The 20,450-nt window shown below is 35.1% G+C and overlaps 1 protein-coding gene across 6 annotated transcripts; it reads left to right on the plus strand.

Moving 5' to 3' along the window:
• The first annotated feature begins 7,762 nt into the window (after positions 1-7,762).
• On the plus strand, positions 7,763-13,319 carry LOC142542976 (SH3 domain-containing protein 1-like). Of its 6 annotated transcripts, none has more exons than XM_075649911.1 (10): positions 7,763-8,048; positions 9,572-9,731; positions 9,801-9,863; positions 9,947-10,095; positions 10,632-10,733; positions 11,154-11,348; positions 11,940-12,002; positions 12,102-12,254; positions 12,418-12,492; positions 13,032-13,319. In XM_075649911.1, the coding sequence occupies exons 1-10, from the start codon at positions 7,989-7,991 to the stop codon at positions 13,176-13,178; spliced, it is 1,167 nt and encodes a 388-aa protein (XP_075506026.1). In that variant the 5' UTR covers positions 7,763-7,988; the 3' UTR covers positions 13,179-13,319. The 6 variants fall into 6 exon arrangements, with proteins under 6 accessions (XP_075506026.1, XP_075506027.1, XP_075506031.1 ...); XM_075649912.1 differs by having other exon boundaries at positions 13,050-13,318; XM_075649916.1 differs by having other exon boundaries at positions 9,572-9,685; positions 9,769-9,870; positions 13,032-13,318.
• Positions 13,320-20,450: the final 7,131 nt, after the last annotated feature.

Here is a 20,450-nt window from a genome sequence, read left to right on the forward strand (position 1 = left end):
AGAACTGAAGTATTTCCCAGAGGAACACATAATCAGATGTAACTCTGACTCTCAGGCAGTAAATATTCTAACTGACATTTCAATTCTTTCAATTCAATCAATATCATTCTGTACAGAAGTCTAAAATGAAATCCATACCTGCTATCAAATCAAGGCTGAAGTCGCTCTCCCTGATATAAGACAACCCGGAATTTCATCTGGAACGACTATAGCAACTCTCCTGCTACTGACAATCATTCCCAAATAGGCTCAACTTCAGTAAGCAACTGAATACATAAAGAATTACTCCATTCTTTTCGATAATCATCGAATCATACATAATACGGATATCAAGGAATTCAAAATCGAGAATCCTTACCGTATATCATTCGTTCATCGGCCATTTCAGGTCCGAATCTTACCATCTCCTGGCAAGAATCTATATTAGTTCTGTACTTGTCAGCATATTAATATCAATAATGTAGTCAGAATCAGATAACACAAGTACAATACAATCTAATTCGATCTCATTCCCTTTTTACTGTATATACAATATATCACAGAATTCACTGATATCAATTCCTCTCCCCAAAAGGTACAAAGATCAATACTATAGTAACACAGACTCAACAGGTACAACATATATCAATACAACTCAGTCAAAGATAAACGTAGGGAATGCATTTGTATATATCAATACATATGCAACATAATCATAAAAGATTATTACCTGCCACTATATCATCAAGTGCATCCTGGGTCTGTTCCTCGATCACTACCACCAGACGCTCCTACGCCTGGGAATCTTCGGGAATCCTTCAGTGGACATACTCTTGCGAAATGTCCTAATTGTTTGCAAATACGACAACTACCAAATACTCTTTGGCATTGCTCAGTGGGATGTCTCCCTCCGCAGGTGCTGCAGTACACTCCGGTATAATTCTGACTGGAACTACTGGAGCTAGAAAGGCTGCTGCCTAACTTCTTAAACTGCTTCTTTCGAGCTTTCAAATAGTCTTTCCTTTCACCACTACTACTACCAGTCTCAGGTCCGAGAGGTGGTTGTTGTGGTCTCAATACTAGAGGCGCAAACGAAGCTCCTTTCTGTCTTGTCAGACTGGCTTCGGCTCTCTTGGCCCTACTCAGAGCATCAACGAAACTATAGGGTCGGCCTGTATTTACTAATGTCAATATCTCAGGATTCAATCCCTTAACAAACTGATCAGTCACAGCTTCATCATTCCCAGCCACGTGAGGAGCAAAACGTAGCAAGATAAAAAATTGAGCAACATATTCTTCAACGCTTAAATGACCCTGTTTCAAATCTTCAAATTCTGCCCTTTTATCATCTCGGTACGAACTTGGGAAAAATCTTCGATAGAATTCAGTTTTGAAGATCTTCCACGTAATCACTGTACCAGGCTGCTCTAAAACTCCTTTGGTTGCAATCCACCAACTCTTTGCGACTTCTTTTAACCGGTTCCCAATCAGTTTAACTCTCCGTTCATCTGGGTACTCAAGTGAATCAAACAGTATCTCTATATTGTCTAGCCAATTCTCACAATCAACAGTCGTCTCAGTACCCCTCAGACTTGGCGGTGTCAATGACTGAAACCTCTTCAACTGTACTTCCATCGAAGTTTCGGATAGATCCATCTGATTCATCCAGATACTTCCCTGGTTCTGAGATTCTTTGAGGAGCTAATCTGATTATCATAAGGATCAGTAACCAGATACCACAACCTGTTTCCAAGTTTCAATCCTCCTCTGATCATCTTACAGCTGATCAAGAGTTGGTTCTAATCCAGCCTCAATAATGCATATTACTATATCAAATCAGATAAACCAAGTAACATGTATCAACAAAACAATAAATCATGCTAGCACTCACATGCAAAAAAAGAAAATTCATTCTACCCCGCTCCTCTCTTCTATCTTAGTCTCCATCTAATGGATCTATCGCTCTGATACCACCTGTTGTGGGGACCCGGACGCTAATTCATTCCTTAATCGTCTTTAGGAATAATTCAAACAATTATAATAAACAGGGTCTAAATTTTTTTTTTTTAAAATACAACGCGGAAACGTAATGTAATTCAATTCAAATTACATATTAAACATAAACATACAAATCTTGTATTATCTACAAGAATTCAACTAGGTTCAACTATATCTCAGTGCTGAATCCTAAGTTGCTTCGAAGCCCGGATCTCCACGCTATCTAGTCCAGCCTCGTTCTTTCCTTGACCCTGATCCTATCCCACCTGTTGCCACGCACACATACAAACAAGACAACAGCCGGATAACTCCGGTGAGAATTACATTCTCAGTATAAATCATGTATACATGCAATCATAAAAACAATATAAAATCATATAACAGATATTCCTAACATGTATCAAAATCAGAAACATGAATCAAATATTCATCACATGTATTATAATCCTAAACATGAATCACTATCAAGAATAAATCATATTCTAAACATGTACCATTATCAGGAACATAATTCAACATCAAGCAATGAATCACTCTCCGTGATTCTCAGACTCAGACTCGACTCAGTCCTAATCTAGAGATCCCGTTCGGAATAAGAACATACACCCACCTACACTCCCGATCGGGGTGGTGGTATGTTCTTATTCACGGACTTTGGCTCTTTCCATATCGAACACCAGTAATAGAAAAGACTTCAGTTCTATCCACTCCGATATAGCCAAACGTCCGGTGTCCTGACCTAACCGTCATGGACTATGGCCCGATCGCCAATATCCTATCCTGCAACAAAGTGCAATGGGCCAGTGACGAGTCCTCACTATCCGGCCCTTCTGTCACAAGATCAAATGTCTACGACTAGGCACATTCGCCTATGACTCAAGACATACATTGTCTATACATCCATAGACCAGAAATATCAATCGTATTTAATTGCAAATAACAATGCAATAAAATAAAGTATGTGATTTAGGGAAACTCGAGTCAAACCTCACTCGAGTTGTGCAATCCCAACTCAACATTAATTTATACATTTATCTTCTCGCTCTGACGAAGACGAAGTCCTGAATTCAACTCTGTCCATTCTCAATCTGGTAATAACAATACCGAACAGACACAATATCAATATATAACTCAATTCAGAACCTGTTCTGATCAACACTCAAATCAACATATTATCTGATCAATGTCAATCGACATACAGTACAACAATACAATCTCATTCAATCGTAAATCTGATCAATATCAATCTACTGAGGTTTCGACGACATGACAATACAGTCTCGATAACCCCGTAAATCCCAACATCTCAGAAATAATACCAGAACTCATAATCAATACCGGTATAACTCATAATTTCAATGATAATACAAATCTGATATCGAATCTCAGTCAAATCGATTCTGAAAATCATAACAATTACAGAAATAGTCTGTTCTTTAATCTGACTTCAATTATACGATGTCTACTGTATCAGAAACACCATATATGATTCCTATTCAATTCTGACAATATCATAATTTCAAATCATATTTAAACGTAACAAAACTTACGTCCTGTAGAAGCCTGCGTCGATAGGAACACAGTACTGAAGTCGGATTCAAAATCAGACGGGCGGATCTCGTAAAAATCGAAATTCTACGATTTGGAACCCTTTTCTCTTTCCTCGAGCTTCTCCCTCGATTTCTTCTGAGAATTACGTGACTATATGTATATATATATATATCCCAAGTGCATGCCAAGATACGTGGCACACTTTTCATTTTGCACGTCTCGCGCTCGGACGGACATAAAGTTCCGCCCGGGCGCGGAACTCTCGGCCCTCACAAAATAAACAATCGCGCTCGTGCGGACATAAAGTTCCGTCCGGGCGCGATATGTTCGGCTTTATTCCTGGGAACATGGGCGCTCGGGCGGACAAACACTTCCGCCCGGGCGCTACACCTTCGACCCAACTCTTATGCTTTCATATACTTAATCCAAATCTTATCTCGGAATGGCCCGGCTATAATCACATCAATTCATAATCAATAAATCATCTCAGATTACAATAATCAAATTCTCGGGCATTACATCAATTATCTAAGAAGATAATATATTATATTTTAAAATATATTTTTACTATTAATTTAAATAATTGTGAAAACTGAATTAACAGAACCAAAATAATTGAATAGTTTTGATAGAAAATTGAACTGAAGGAAAAATATTCAGATATCGGATTATATATTTCTAAAAACAAAGACCGAAAAGCCAAAAATTGAACCAAACTGACTGATGAACACCCCTAGTAGTTTGTGAATTGCTGTGCTTGAAAGGCACTTGCATGCGACAATTTAGGAATTCATCAGCGTCGTTCTTGATTCATTTCGATTTACAAGTATTTTAAATTTTTTTGGTATGTAATATTTACGGAGAGGTTGTGCCGAAATTTTTATAAGTATGAGGTCTATTTTAAATAATTTCAAACCATTTTTTCGCTGCACATTTAATCTAATGAACACTGTTTGATAATTAAATTGTAAATATAATAATTGGACCTAACGCCAAATCTTTCATCAAAAACCAATCCAATCAAACGACATCAGTTAGTATACGAAATAATCAAATTTTCAAAAAAATTTAAACTTACAAGTTTTATTTAGAAAATTTACTATAATACTAAATTTTATAAAATTATATTATATTAGAAAAATAAGTTTATTTGGTTTGACTAATTCTTTTAAAAATAATCGAAACTAATGAAAAAAATAATAAAACTCGAGCTCCAAAACATTATTTTAACGTCATCGTATCAAACTTTGTAAGTATTATTGTGAGGATATGTTATCTTAATCATGATTTATTAACATGTGATCATGATTAATCAATAAACAACGGAAAAAAGAGTTCAAAATTTGTGTTTGAGCCTATAAAAATTTCGGCATGACATTCTCGTAAATAGAAAATACCAGAAAATCAAACACTCAAAATAAACAACATATATCCTCAATAAATACAACATAAACAAGTGTCGGTCAGGGACTATCATGACATATACAAACCAAAAATCTCATAAAACCGACAAATCTTGATAATAACATAATACAATCCTCCAAATATATACATATTGCATCTGGGAGATGACAAAACTACGCAGTACCTAAATACAACTAATCTCACTCTCAAAGAGTTCTGGTACTTCCTAATGCTTCCTCTCGAGCACATGTACAACATGTCATGTCTACACACAAAAAACACGACAGCCCTCTCTCGTGGTCAGAAACCCATACAAGACATCAAGGAACAAAACATATGATATGCAAATGCAATGATGTCATGCATGAATAGATGCAAGATATTAGTATTTACACATAAAGAAGACATTAATTATAAAGAGCCTTTATCTCCGATTTATTCGGAAGACTATTTAAGTATTATAATGGCTATGGTAATGCATTTTGATCTTGAGCTACATCAGAGATAGATGTAAAGACAATATTTCTTAATGGTGACATTGATGAAACGATTTATATGATGCATCCAGAAAATTTTGTATATGGAGACCCAAATAACATGGTTTGAAAACTCAAAGAAATCCATATATGGACTCAAGAAGGTATCTCGACAATAGTATTTTAAGTTTTATCAAGTGATCGTCTTGTTCGATTTTGAGATAAATTTGGTCGATTATTGTGTATACCATAAGTTTAGTGGGAGTAAACATATTTTTGTAGTTTTATATGATGATGATATCTACTCACTAGCAACAATATATAATTGTTACATGAAACTAAGATATTTTTTGCTAAGAATTTTGAGATGAGAGATTTTGGTGATGCATTTTTTGTATTGGGTATCTAGAAACATCGAGATCTATCTCGAGCTATTCTTGGATTATCACATAAAGACTATATTGAGAATGTTCTCGAGCAATATGGGATGCAAAATTGTAAACTAACTGATACTCATGTGGCTAAGAGAGACAAATTTAGTCTCAATCAGTGCCTTAAGAATAATTTTGAGGGAAAATACAGAAGATTCATTGTGAATTTGCAGTAAAGAATCTAATCTATGCTCAGATCTGTATAGGTCGGATATTGCATACATGACAGGAATGTTGGGTAGATACTTAAGTAATTTAGGAGTATACTATTGGATAATAGTCCATGTATTTTGATATTTACAAAAAAACAAGGGATTACATGCTTACGTAATAAACGTTAAGTCAATTTGAGATCATTTGGTATACTAACTCCGATTTTACTGCATGACAATATAATATGATAACTATGTTGGGCTATATGTATATGCTGGAAGAAGGTTTTGTCTCATGGAAGATTGCTAAACGTTCACATATTATAGCATCTTCTACATGACAATTATTTCGTAGCTTGTTACGTGACATCCAATAAAGTTTGGTGGTTAAAAAAGAAGAGTTTAGAGTAGTTTTCTATTGAGCACCTGTGAGGCCCGGGGCCGAAGAGGACGGGGGATGATCGCCGGTGCCATCAGTTGCACGGACAATGAGCGGCTCCTGGCAGGCTTCTAGGTGGAGGGAACATGAATGAACCGACCCACACGGGAATGAGAGGGATTCCGAAACTGTTCAATATAATGGACTGTACAGTTGAAGAGGGCTTAAAAGATTTGATTTGTACTACTCATATCACGAAGGTGCATCTTCTTTTCGGTAGTTCATCACATAAGAACTCCAAAGTTAAGCGTGCTTGACTTGGGGCAATTCTGGGATGGGTGACCTCCTGGGAAGTTTCCCGGGGTGCGTGTGAGTGAGGACATAAGCACGCTGGAAAGACTCGTCTTGATACAGTGAGAACAGTCGTCGAATCTGGGACGTTACAAGTGGTATCAGATCCGACCTCTCTTAGTACGGTGTGGTTCGGGGACGAACCAAGCGGAAGCTGGTGGGCATGTGAGGCCCGGGGCCGAAGAGGGTGAGGGTGATTGCCGGTACCATCAGTTGCACGGACAATGAGCGGCTCCTGATAGGATTCTAGGTGGAGGGAACATGAATGAACCGACCCACACGGGAATGAGAGGGATTTCGAGACTGTTCAATGTAATGGACTGTACAGTTGAAGATGGCTTAAAAGATTTGATTTGTACTACTCATATCACGAAGGTGCATCGTCTTGATACAGTGAGGACAGTCGTCGAATCTGGGACGTTACAGCACCTCTGTACAAATTCTATGGTTACATATCCGCTTACAAAATGACTACCACCCAAAATGTTTCATAAGCGCACTACTCGTATGAGTGTTATGTTAATTGTAGATACTCAATTTTAGTACAAGTTTTTTTTAGATGCTTTTGTTATTAAAAAAATTCATAAATATTATTTAAAATTATTTAATTCTGAAATTCTTCAGTCTATTCACACTCTGATTATGATTAAATTTTCATATCAATAAAGTTTAAGGATGATCAAGTGGAAATAAATATATTGTGATCATATAACATGAAATTTTCATGTTACACATTCACATAATAATCTATGTCATTAAGTTGTTTTGACATATGTAATCATTGGTGAGTCTGCTTACTAGAAATGTAGCAAATACTGAATTGATTTTATGTTGATACGATTGATTGACCAAATTGATAATAAATATATTTAATGAATGACAACAATTTCGAACTCATGAGATTATTTTTACAAAACATAATTATAAAATTACATATATATCTAAAGTGTGTGATTGTTAGATGAATTAAAATTATATGAGCTTATATATACGGTATCTATTGGGTTAAGCCCAAGTTGAAGTTTTTTGGTAATGAATACTGTAGTTTCCCGGCTGGCATTGTGGGAGCAGTGGTGCCCACTTTTATTCTCGTCCTAAACTTTTTTCATTCCACTCCAAAAGAAAAGTCAATTGCTCTTTTATCATTTGATTCTTCTTCCAGTTCATACTTTGCTTGCCTGTGTAAATTCAATCTCTTTTCTTCCTGCGCGCGCATCTGTGTGTCAGAAGTTTTTGAGAGTTGTTAGTTTATGGTGGCCCTGCGAGTATGGATGCTATCAAGAAGCAAGCGAGTAAACTAAGAGAACAAGTGGCTAGGCAACAACAGGTATGGTGTTATTGTCTTGTTTAAACTTTCTAGGAGTTCATTTCAACACTTGAATTTAAGGAAATCGGACTATACATGGTAGATAGTATCTGGTTCGGAGCTGTCATCTTGCTGAAAGATTCGATTTGTAGAATGGAATTCTTGAAATTAAAAGAAAATAGGAAGCTGGTGTTGAAAAATGAAAACTAGTGAATTAAGATTCTTTGGGTTTTCATTCTGTTTTTTTTTTTTAAGATGATTGATTTTTGGCATAAGGTAACAGGTTTCACAATCGCAGTTTAATTATTTATTTTTATGTGTGTGATTGTGTGCTCTATGGAGCTTCGCATTCTTACTTCGCGATTGTCTGAGGTACACTTTTGGATATCATCTGCGTCTCTCCTTTTTGGTATGCCATTTATAATTGTGGGATCGAGAATTTCTTACCAAAAGAAATTCGAATCTTTTCTAATGTGTAAGGAGCACCAGAAACAAGGATATGTGGAATTAGTAATAGTTTTGGGCTTTTTACTACTAATATTGATGTTGGATGGATGGGTTATACCTGCAGTTTGCATGCGCTTATGATAACTGACATCCATATCCATACTAAGAAAAAATCCGATTGGGTGAAGGTCTAGGAATCGATGTCCTGGGATACGTTATGTAAGTGTTGACACAGTCATAAATTACTGATTTGGTGCCTGTATGTTATTTGACCTAACAGAGGACTTAATTTTCCTTCATCTTATTTGAATCCATTGTTTATTTTCCTCACCGTGGTCAACTTCGCAGATTTTACTTTTGAAATGTGCAAGTAAAGTTAATATTGTGCTTATCGTATTCGGAAATTCGTTATAGGTTTGATACAGAATGCTCTAAGCAACTAAACTTATTTTCATTGCAAGTTGATTTAGGAGAGAGTTTTACTAGCGTACTCATTCCTCCTACTGCCTTCAAATGCATCATACTGTGGTAGTGAAACAAATTCTAATCAATTATTTTTATAGTGTTCTAACCTTGACCTCTGTGTAGTGACATATGCAAAAGAAACATTCATCATGTCTTCTATATAAAACATTCATATTGGCCAGAGACGACGCTCGTTAGAACACATTGACAACTAGTCTTATAAATTCATTTACCTCTCATTTATCATTCTACCTATAAGCAGAGGAACAAGGTATGGGGCCAAATGAGACAAGAAGGGTTAGGTGGGATGATTTAATGGATCTTGGGGTACCAGAACTTGTAATTTAGAAAAGAGCAAAAATTTCAAAATATTTTCGTGTGATATATCCCCCATCCCCTCGCTGTTGCTAGATCCCTCCCTCCGTAGGATAATAGGCATTATTCTACTTCCGGTTGTCTGCCCTAATAGAGTTGTTTTTATTGCATAAACTTGCAACTTGGATTGAACAAGTAACAATCTTCATTCTTGTCTTTCTTGGAATTTCGTTCTGTAATCATCAAGCATAAAGGTAGGCTGCTGATTTGATCTTAAATTTTCTCTTTTTAAAAATGTGATCCTTCTTTATTGGCAGGTTATTCTCAGGCAACTAGGTCAATTGGGCCATGAAGGGGTTATGATTGATGAAACTGACATGCATTGTCATCAACAGCTACAGAATTTATACAAGTCTACAAGAGCAGCCAAAGTAAATTCATGGGGGATTATTTTGTTACCTGCAATCTTCTGTAGAGGTTTCTGAATCTAATGAATCCTCTTATATAACTTCAGCAGTCACATTTAAGGAGCTTTTTGTTCCACAGCATTTCCAGAGGGATATTGTCCGTGGGTTAGAAGGCTTCATTTCAACGAGCAAAAAACAAATGGTGAGAGGTGTGTAGTCCTATGTTTCTCAATTAAATTTCTCTGGTGACGAGGGGAAAAAATTAATTTTGACCTGACTTTGCAGCCAGAAAATTGGCTGAAGATTCTTGTAAGTATGGCATTGAAAATCAGGATTCTACTCATGCCCTAGCAAGGATCGCATCGAATTTTGGCACCTCACATGCCGCAATTGAAGATCATGGAGAAACAATGCTTGGAATTCTTAGTTATCAGGTAATGAATTTAGTAAAATTGCATGTTAATGAAATCTCAAACGTCTTAATATTTTCATTTTATTTGGGAATGACATTTGCAGGACTTAACTTCATAGAAGTGCTTTCTATTCTCGGTTTAAGGCCAATTTAAGTTTCCATAAACTCCATGACCAATGTATATCTATGGATGCATGATTATATGAAAGAAACAAATATTGGGGAATGCCTATTTGCCTCAGAAAAAGGAAAAAAACTTATATTTTCCCAAGACTCGTGAGATTAAAGAATTTTCCATGTCCACTGTTTCAAATCTCTCCATGGTAATAATTTTTTAGGTCAATGATAATATGAAGTGCTTGTATTCATGTTTCGGCTTGCCTATGGTTTTCGGCCTAGAAAAAGAGAACTCAGCCATTTTTTTAATCAAAGGGTTTCCTCTCTTTGAACTGTATTTTCCATTTTGCCTTCAATATCATCCATATCTGGTAATATTTTAGTGGTTATTCGATCTTCTTGTGTTCTCTATATCTATTGTTGCACCTTGCTTATATGTAGGTTTCTGAACCACTTCGTGCATTGATGAATGGTGCTCCTTTGGAAGATGCTCGTCATTTGACTCACCAATATGATAGAATGAGCCAGGAGTTTGAAATTCAGGTTCGAAATCATTAATACTATAGTACTGTGAATGCTTTGTGTCTCTAAATTAATTGCATGCATAACACAGCTATTTTTAAATATCAAAAATTTTAATTATATCATTGTTAAAGTGGGGGGTATTAATTATATGCCTAGCAAGTTTACTTTTAAATCAAAATTTTAATATATTATATCATTGATTAAGTAGGGGGTATTTTAGAAAAGGAAAAAACAATTATTGCAAAAATAATATATAGATCTAATGCTTCACTTCATTAATACAGTGAGTGGCATTATTGATTCTAGTTCAGATACCGAAAATAGGACAAATCAAAGATTATTATATGCTAATACAGTACAGGGAGGGGTATTTTGGTAAATTAAGCACTGTCGAGTTAATTTAATTGTTTAATCTTCTACTTTCCAAACCCCATTTAGGCAGCTGAAGTAATAAGAAGGCAATCAAAGTTCAGAGATTCTTCTGCAGAAAGTGCCCTAAAGCTTAGAAACGCTGAAAAAAGGTTATCGGAGCTCAAATCCTCAATGTTGGCGCTTGGAAGAGAAGCTACAGCTGCGATGTTGTCTGTAGAGGATCAGCAGCAAGAGTCTACTTTCCAAAAGATTCTTTCCATGGTATATTTGAAGTCAATTTTTTATTGACCTAGAGTTTATGTGCAATCTGTTTGGACCCTATTAGCCTTCAACTTCAAATTCCAACTGTTGATGATTTATTATTTAGTTAACTAGCACAGTTATTTTATTTTGTTGTTTTTTCTTGATCTGATCTTGAACTTGTTAAGTATTTTTTTCAGTGTGTGTTTTTCTCCCAAAATATCATGCAAATGATGAAGTAAATTTGTTCAAGAGAGTAGATTTTATATCTTTTCTTTTTGCATTTATTATTTCGTCGGATTCGTTACCTTTTCTGTCTGACGAGTCCAGTGTGGAGAGATGGACATTGGAAGGATGGTCAATTTGATTCTTAATAGCTTTTTATGGATAGATATTATCGAGAAAATGGCACTTCAATGATTCCTAGAATGTGGAATCATTTGAATTTTTCATAAAATGATGGGATTATCGGGTTGCTTTTTAAAATTTTGATGGAATATTGACGCATGCGCTATCGAATCACTCTAAATATTTGCATTTAAGCAGATCTGGTTATATCTCTATTTTCTCGGATTTTTTTGGTTGTGCTCCTCATAAACTTTAGGCAAACAGGTTGATGCTGAGAGATCTTATCATCAAAATGCAGTTGCCTTATTGGAAAAACTGCATTCTGAGGTATGCAGCCCCTCGTGTTATCCAGGTCAAACTTCAATCATTTTCATTTATCATGATTTTTACTATCTTTATTTGTTTAATTTCACTGTTCACTTTTAGATGATTCTCGTGGAGCATACGGATTACTCATCTCTACAATCCGAAAATCCATCAATCAAGGATAATATTTCACCTGTTAATGACGAGAAAGTTTCAATAAGATCCAGTAGTCAGAACAACGGGGATAAAAACGATTCCTATTTTCTTGCAAAGGCTAGTTACTTATCGCTGTTTTGGCTTAGTAATGTATTTTTTGGGAAGTTTCTTGTTTCTATTATGTCCCGAAAACAGATGAATTTTCCGGCTTTTGTATCTTTTTCAGTCTGTATGCACGGTGTCTTTACTTGCTTTGGTTCTTGATATTTTTTGTTGTCAGGTCATACACTCCTTCGACTCCCAAGCAGAGGGCGAGCTAACTCTTGAAGTTGATGATCACGTTGTAGTTCGACAGGTACCTATTCAATGCTCTCGTGTTTGACATGATTATTCTTTTGTAACGCATGGTATTACATCCCTTACTCTGATTGCCTGAAGTAGTTCGCCGTGGGTCCTGTTTAGGGGGGAGCAAAGAAATGAATTGAGTCGAATAGTATTCATGTTTTGTTATTTGACTTTGAGCTTTTATGTTTTTAACCAACACAATTATCAACCTGCAACTCGGAAAAAGTACATTTTTTTTATTGAAGTCTATTTGTTTTGTTCGAACATGATTAGAAATGAAGGATCTAATTATTGCCCGAACTCGTGAACTCATTTAACTTTTTGTATACTTGTAAAGTGTTAATAAACATAGCAAGGCGCACAAGCGACTCGCGAGCTATCTTACTATGGTTGGTCTAAAATTTTTTTTAGTATGCTCGAGCTCGGCTCACATTGTATAACTAGAAATATGGTCGTCGAGTAATGTTCTAGAACATGAGTGCTCTCTATATCTGGAATGTGCTCATTTTACTTGCATATGTTCACATGATCCAACTCTCACTGCGTGAGTTTACTCGAATTTGGAAGGTGGCTTCGAGTGGGTGGTCGGAAGGCGAATGCAAAGGTAATAAAGGATGGTTTCCCTCTGCCTATGTAACCAAGATTGACAGAGTTGTTCCAGCCTCTAAATTATTGGAAAATGAACTTTCACAGTAAAATTCGACATTGTGGTTTTTGTGTTTCTATTTTTTTTTCTATGCTACACTAGATCGTACATTAAATATTGTCAGTTCTCTGAAAATTTTGTGATATGTATTAAATATTTGTGACGTGGGATGAAATAAATATTCTTGTAGTTCTTGAGTTGTGGCTGGACTTGTTGTCATACAACGTTGATGAACAAAAAAATATTAAACTTTATTTTAATATGTTGTATGAAAGGTAAAAAAACATTAAATTTTATTTTAATTTTTTTAATGATTTTGATATAAATTTTGAATCTTATCCAAAATATGAACTTTAATTTTGAAATTTTGTCTCATAATTAGTTTTAAAATATCGTGACATGTTTGTTTATATGTTTGTCTGATTTATACATCTCTTCTTATTATGTTAATAATAATGTAAATATTGATTATTTGTAATATATCATATGCATTATAAATAATAAATGATGATCGATATTTGAGAGATAAGATCCTTATTAACCATATATATCTAGATCCAAAGTTCAAAAGATATGTAATTGCAAACATGCAAATGCAATATATTATATAAACTTCCAATACTTTTCATGTCTTTGAAATCACCATCTTCAAATCTTGATTTGCTACTAAATATAATATTTACATTAAATTTTCATGGCACATTGAGATAAAAATTTATGGGGTGAGAAATAGTCATAAACCAGACCCGATTTTAAATAATTGTCAAATAATTAAAAACATAACATGCAAAATATTCTAACATATACGTAACAAATTGATCATGACTCTCAAATCATCTTTTTTTATATAATATCAAATATTATATTAAAATCAAGTTATCAAATATTATCAAATCATGCATCTTATAAACATATCACTAAACGACATAATTAAATATTAAAATAAAAATTAAATAAACATCTTTATTTGGTTATCTAATTTATCAATAATTAAGTTTATTGAAAAACTCACTTTTTGCCATAAATAATAAAAATCATATTTTTAGTTTATTTATTTTATAAAAAAATCTCATGATTTTATTAAAATTATTTTCAAGGACAAAATTATCTAATTTTCTTAAAATATTAATTTTAACCAATAATTTTAAAAATATTAAAATTGCACCTCGAGCCCAAACTTTTCGAGCCAATGGGCCAAGGACTGCCCGAAACCATCTCGGACATTCTTTTTTTGCCCTACACACTGCAGATCAGTGCAGCGATGACTGCCCAGATTTGTTTTAAAATATTTTTTTTATATTTTAGGGTTGTTTCGCGCAGGATTGGACTGCCCATGTGCGAAACAACCAGGGACGTGCTTATTTGGAGTCAAATGAGTCCAATGACTCAGGCCCATCTCTTTTTTGGAGCCCAAAAATTTTTTAAAAAAATTATTATATATAATAATAGATAGCATTTTTCCTTTAGCTTCCATAGATGCATATTTGAGGGCTATCTATTATTATATATAAAAATTTTTAATATGCATCTATGGAAGCGAAAGGAAAAATCCAGTTTGTGAAGAATTAGTGCGGCCAAAACATGAATTTTATTATTAAAAAAATCACTCGTAAAATTCTAAGAAACAGTCGGTCCTCTTCGAAATCCAAGTCAGGAGTGGATGAATTAATCTAGCTGGCAATAAGTTGTTGGTATAATTTACCAAACCAGTCTAGTTTTCTTATCGGGGTGGAGTAATGGTGAGAAGCATGGCGGATTAAGGACAAGTATAAAAATCGAAACAAATCAGAAAAAAAGAATCAATAATATATTACCTTCGAATTAATGATTTATTCACTTTTCTGAGGCGGGGATTCAAGATTTGAGACTTCCCTTTTGTTTTTGCTTTTGTAATATATACACGAGGAAGTTTCCAAATCATGAAATATCCTGCTATAAAACTTTGCTTGAGAGTGCATAGAAAAAAACCCAAATATTTCTTGAAATATGTATTCAAAATTTCAAATAATCAATATATATAAAGTATAACGAGATGAAAAATTAAAAACCCTAAAGGCCCCATGGAATCAGTCCATTCGTTCACCATATCAGGTCCAGCTAAGATCAAAATTCAAAAGTGAAAGGTTGAAAATGTGTATGTGGGGCGTATCAAGAATGTGTGGTGATTGACTCTAACTGATATGTATATTTGATGTTGAATTCGTTTGGTGAGTAAGACAGTCTTTCTCAGTTATTTAGTTGTGTAAAAAGTGGGAGATTCATTCAAGCTATTAAAGTGGCTAAAGATTGTTTGCGCTTGATCATCAGCGTCTTTTTATGTGATACTCATATGAATAATGATTGCATTTAGAATCTCAAATGCTCATATTGCTTATAAAATCTTGTTGACTGTCCCGGTCTCAGTAGCAAATGCAGAGCGAAGTTTCTCAAAGTTAAAGCTCGTCAAAACTTTTCTCCGATCAACCAAGTCACAAGAAAGATTGAATGAATTGGTTATGTTATCGATTGAGAAAGAAATTACTGAACAACTTGATTATACAGACTTGATTAATATTTTTAGCTCTAAAACTATTAGGCGGGTTGTTTTTTAGTGATCATGTTGAAAACCAGACTCTAAATTCTGGAGTTTGACAAACTGATCAACCAACTGATACGCGCGATTATATTCAGCAACTTGACTTAACAACTGAAATCAGCTGATCTAATAAAGAAAACTGATCAGTTGGAAACCGATCAGTTGATACATTCAGCCGTATGCTTTTAAACTGATCAACCAACTAATACGCGCGATTATATTCAGCAACTGGACTTAACAACTGAAATCAGCTGATCTAATAAAGAAAACTGATCAGTTGGAAACCGATCAGTTGATACATTCAGCCGTATGCTTTTAAGCTAAGCATCCTTCAACTGAACATGTCTCGGAAAAGAACACTCAACCGACAAAGAGACATAGAAGACTGCAACTGAATATGAAACGCCGCACTTCAATCAATACAGCTTAGAACAACGCATTTCGGCTAAAGCAGTTAAGACGCCGCATTACAATAAATGAAGCAAACAAAAATGAAGTGGCAATCAACGGATACAAAGATTCAAATATATCTCAAGTTACCGTTGGAAGGGAAGCTTATAAATATGACAGAAGAACAGCTGAAAAAGAGAGAAGATCATTCCATTCAAAGCTTGCTGTTATTCTGCCAAAATCTTAGCTCACTCTTACTTGATTTATTCGTAGCAGCCAAAGCTACAATTTGAGCTCACTAGCACTTTGTAATAATCGTTAAATTCGATAGTGCTAAGATCAGTTACGCACTGAGAACATTTTGTGATACTAAAAGTTTCAGCTTTTGGCAGTGAGAAGTCCAAACTGAAGTGGGTCAGTACAAATCTTGTATTCGATCAAAGTTTTTTAGTGGAAATCCTATCCTTGAGATAGAAGGGGTGACGTAGGAGTAATTGAAATCTCCGAACATCCAGAAACAATCCTTGTGTATTTTATTTTCGTATTCTATCTTTCAGTCAGTTACTTTCCGCAACTACTTTAGTTTAACTGATTGTCATTGACCAACAAGATTCTGAGAATCAGTTTTTCACCAAACCGAACTCAAAATTCGAAAAGATCAGTTTTAATTGTGAGTGTTTATTCAACCCCCCTTCTAAACACTCTTGATACGTTAATCGATCCTATCAAGTGGTATTAGAGCGGTTGAATCTTGTTCTTGAATACTTTTGATCTATAAACTTGTTAGCATGACTTCATTCAACAAAATTCCTATGTTCTCCAGAGAAGAATTTGATGATTGAAAAATCAGAATGCAGGCTCATTTAGCTGCACAAGATGATGACATGTGGTATGTTATAACTGATGGACCCATGAAGATTCTAAAAACAAATACAGCAGTTGCCATAACAGAATGGGCACCACAAAGAATAGAAAAGCCCAGAGATGAATGTACAACTGAAGATAAAAGAAAAGCAAATCTTGATAATGTGGCCAAATAAATTCTGTACAAAACGCTGGAAAAAGTAACCTTCAGCAAAATAAAGATGTGTAAGACAGCCAAAGAAATTTGGGAAAAGCTGATCCAACTGTGTGAAGGAAATGATCAAACCAAAGAAAATAAACTTTCTGTTGTTGTTCAAAAGTTTGATAACATCAAAATGAAAGCAGGAGAATCAATGCACGAGTATGATGAAAGAGCAAGCAGTATCATCAATGAGTTAAATGCACTTGGAAAAGTGTATACCAACAAAGAGATTGCACTGAAGGTAATGAAAGGTCTTCCCAAGGAATGAGATGTCAAGACCATGGCAATGAGGGAGTCCAAAGATCTGAACCAGATTGAACTTCATGATCTATTTGCTGATTTAAAGGCTTATGAATTTGAGCTGCAGACCAGAGAAGGAGAACCATCTACCCCTGCAGCCACAACTGCTCTAGCTGCTGTCAGAACAGAACCAATCAATTCAGTCGAGAAATCTGCTGATCAGTTGAACAGTGATGCTATGTCATTGTTCATCAAAAAATTTGGAAGGTTCATGAGAAAGAATCAAGGAAACTTCCAGAAGTCATACCAAAGAAACAGCTCCAAAGATGAATCAAATGCCTGCTACAACTGTGGCAAATCAGGTCACTTTATTGCTGATTGTCCTAAACCCAAGAAGGATGTCAAGGCTCAACTGATAGAAGAAAGAAATCATATGAGCACAAAAGAAGACCCAAGGAAGATAAGAAGTCCTTCAGAAAGAAACATGAGGTACTCTTAGCTGAAGAAAACAAATCTAAATGGGCAGAAACTGACAGTGAAGAGTCAGAACCAGAAAGCTCATGCAGCTTTAGTGATGATGAGGAAGTCAAGTGCTTGATGGCTAATGATGCAGAAGAAGAATCATCTAGCCAACAGGTATTTGATTTCAGCTCAACTGATTTCACACGAGAAGAACTCATTCTAACACTACATGACATGGTAAATGAGTATCAAAACCTTGCATCATCATTTGAAAAAATCAAAGCAAAGCAAACTGATCCCACAGACAATAAAACCAAAACTGATGAATCATTTGATGGGTTGAGTCTAAAAAGGGAAATTGCTGAGTTAAAAGCAGAAAGAGACAAAAATCAGTCATTAATCCAGAAGTTGATTCTTGAAAACTCCAAAGGTAGAACTGTGGGTAAGGGTAAGCTTATCCATGGTAACTTTACTTTTAAAGATGTTCTATTAGTAGAAAACATGAAGTATAACTTGATTAGCATCAGTCAGTTATGCGACAGTGGATTCTCAGTACAATTTGACAAAAATTCATGTTCAGTCAAAACTTCAACTGATAAAATCATACTAACTGGCAAACGTTGTGAAAACACATATAAAGTCAGTTGGAATGATCAACCTTATGCACCAGTTTGTTTTATTGCTTCCAAATCGTCTAAAAACTGGTTGTGGCATAAGAGACTAAATCATTTAAACTTTAAAACCATTGCCTATCTGAGTAAAGATGAACTTGTAACTGGTTTGCCCAAAATAGACTTTTCAAAAGAAAAACTTTGCTCAGCATGTCAGTATAGTAAACAAGTACGATCCTCTTTTAAAAACAAAGGTTGTAAATCTTCATCCCGATGTTTAGAACTGTTGCACATGGATCTTTTTGGTCCTATACCAGTCATGAGCTTAGGGGGAATGAAATACACCTTGGTAGTCGTAGATGATTTTTCAAGATTTACTTGAGTTATTTTTATCAAATCTAAAGACCATACTGCTTCGCAACTAATAAAGCTCTTCAAAAGACTTTTAAATGAAAAATCAGTTGGAATTGATCGAATCAGATCTGATCGAGGAACTGAATTCATCAATCAAACTCTTTCAAACTTCCTAGAAAATGCTGGAATTAAGCATGAGCTCTCAGCAGCCAGAACTCCTCAGCAAAATGGTGTAGCTGAGAGAAGAAATCGGACCCTTAAAGAAGCTGCTAGAACGATGCTTGCTGATTCTGGTATTTCTCAAAGATTTTGGGCAGAGGCAGTAAACACTGCGTGTTACACTCAGAACAGATCAATGATTAATAAAAATCATATGAAAACACCATATGAGATCTGGCATGGAAGAAAAAGTATAATTACTTATTTCAAAATATTCGGCTGCAGATGTTTTATTCTTGATAATGGTAAAAATTATTTAAAAGCGTTTGATGTTAAATCTGCAGAAGGAATATTTCTTGGATACTCATCAGTTAGCATAGCTTATAGAGTCTACAACAAGAAAACCCCAAATGTTGAAGAATCTGCTCATGTTGATTTCGATAAAACTGAACTAATTGATAAGCCAACTGATCAAGTTGAGCTAGTTGATCGATTTACAGATATCAGTTTGGAAGATGATGACAAAAATGAAAGTCATGGCAATCAAAACATACTTCAAACACCTGAACCAGAAGTACTGGACCAATCAGATGTGCAGGAAGTCGTTGCTGATGATCAGTTGATAGAGCATAATGATAACATTCAAATACCAGTTGACGAAGCACCAACTGAGACTGAAAACTGTGTTCAGTTACCAACTGAAGAAATTGAGGATACAACAAATACTGAGTACAGATGGAGAAAATCACATCCACCTGAACTGGTAATAGGAAATCCATCTGATCTAGTAAGAACTCGCAATCAAATGCTAAATTTATTTATCTATTCAGCTTTTGTTTCACAACTAGAACCGAAGAAAACTGATGAAGCTCTTGCTGATCCTAACTGGGTAAATGCAATGCAAGAAGAGCTAAATCAGTTCACTTATAACAATGTCTGGAACTTAGTTCCAAGACCAATTTCAAAAACTATTATAGGTACAAAATGGGTATACAGAAATAAACTGAACGAGGATGGTTCAGTTGTGCGAAATAAAGCAAGACTCATAGCACAAGGATATAGGCAAGAGGAAGGAATTGATTACGATAAAACATATGCACCAGTTGCAAGACTGGAGGCAATCAGAATATTCCTTGCCTATACTTCATTCAAGAACTTCAAAGTTTACCAAATGGATGTAAAAAGTGCATTCCTAAATGGCCAGTTGCAAGAGGAAGTATATGTTGAACAACCTCCAGGTTTTGTCAATCACAACTTTCCTGATCATGTATATCATTTGAACAAAGCCTTATATGGTCTTAAACAAGCTCCCAGAGCTTGGTACGAAACTCTTTCAAAATTTCTAACTGATCGTGATTTTTCTGTTGGATCAGTTGATAAGACCTTGTTCAAATTTGCCAAGAATGATCACATTTTATTAGTTCAAATTTATGTTGATGATATCATATTCGGGTCAACTAATCCC

This window comes from Primulina tabacum, chromosome 4 (genome assembly GCF_025594145.1).
Source record: "Primulina tabacum isolate GXHZ01 chromosome 4, ASM2559414v2, whole genome shotgun sequence".
NCBI classification, from domain to species: domain Eukaryota; kingdom Viridiplantae; phylum Streptophyta; class Magnoliopsida; order Lamiales; family Gesneriaceae; genus Primulina; species Primulina tabacum.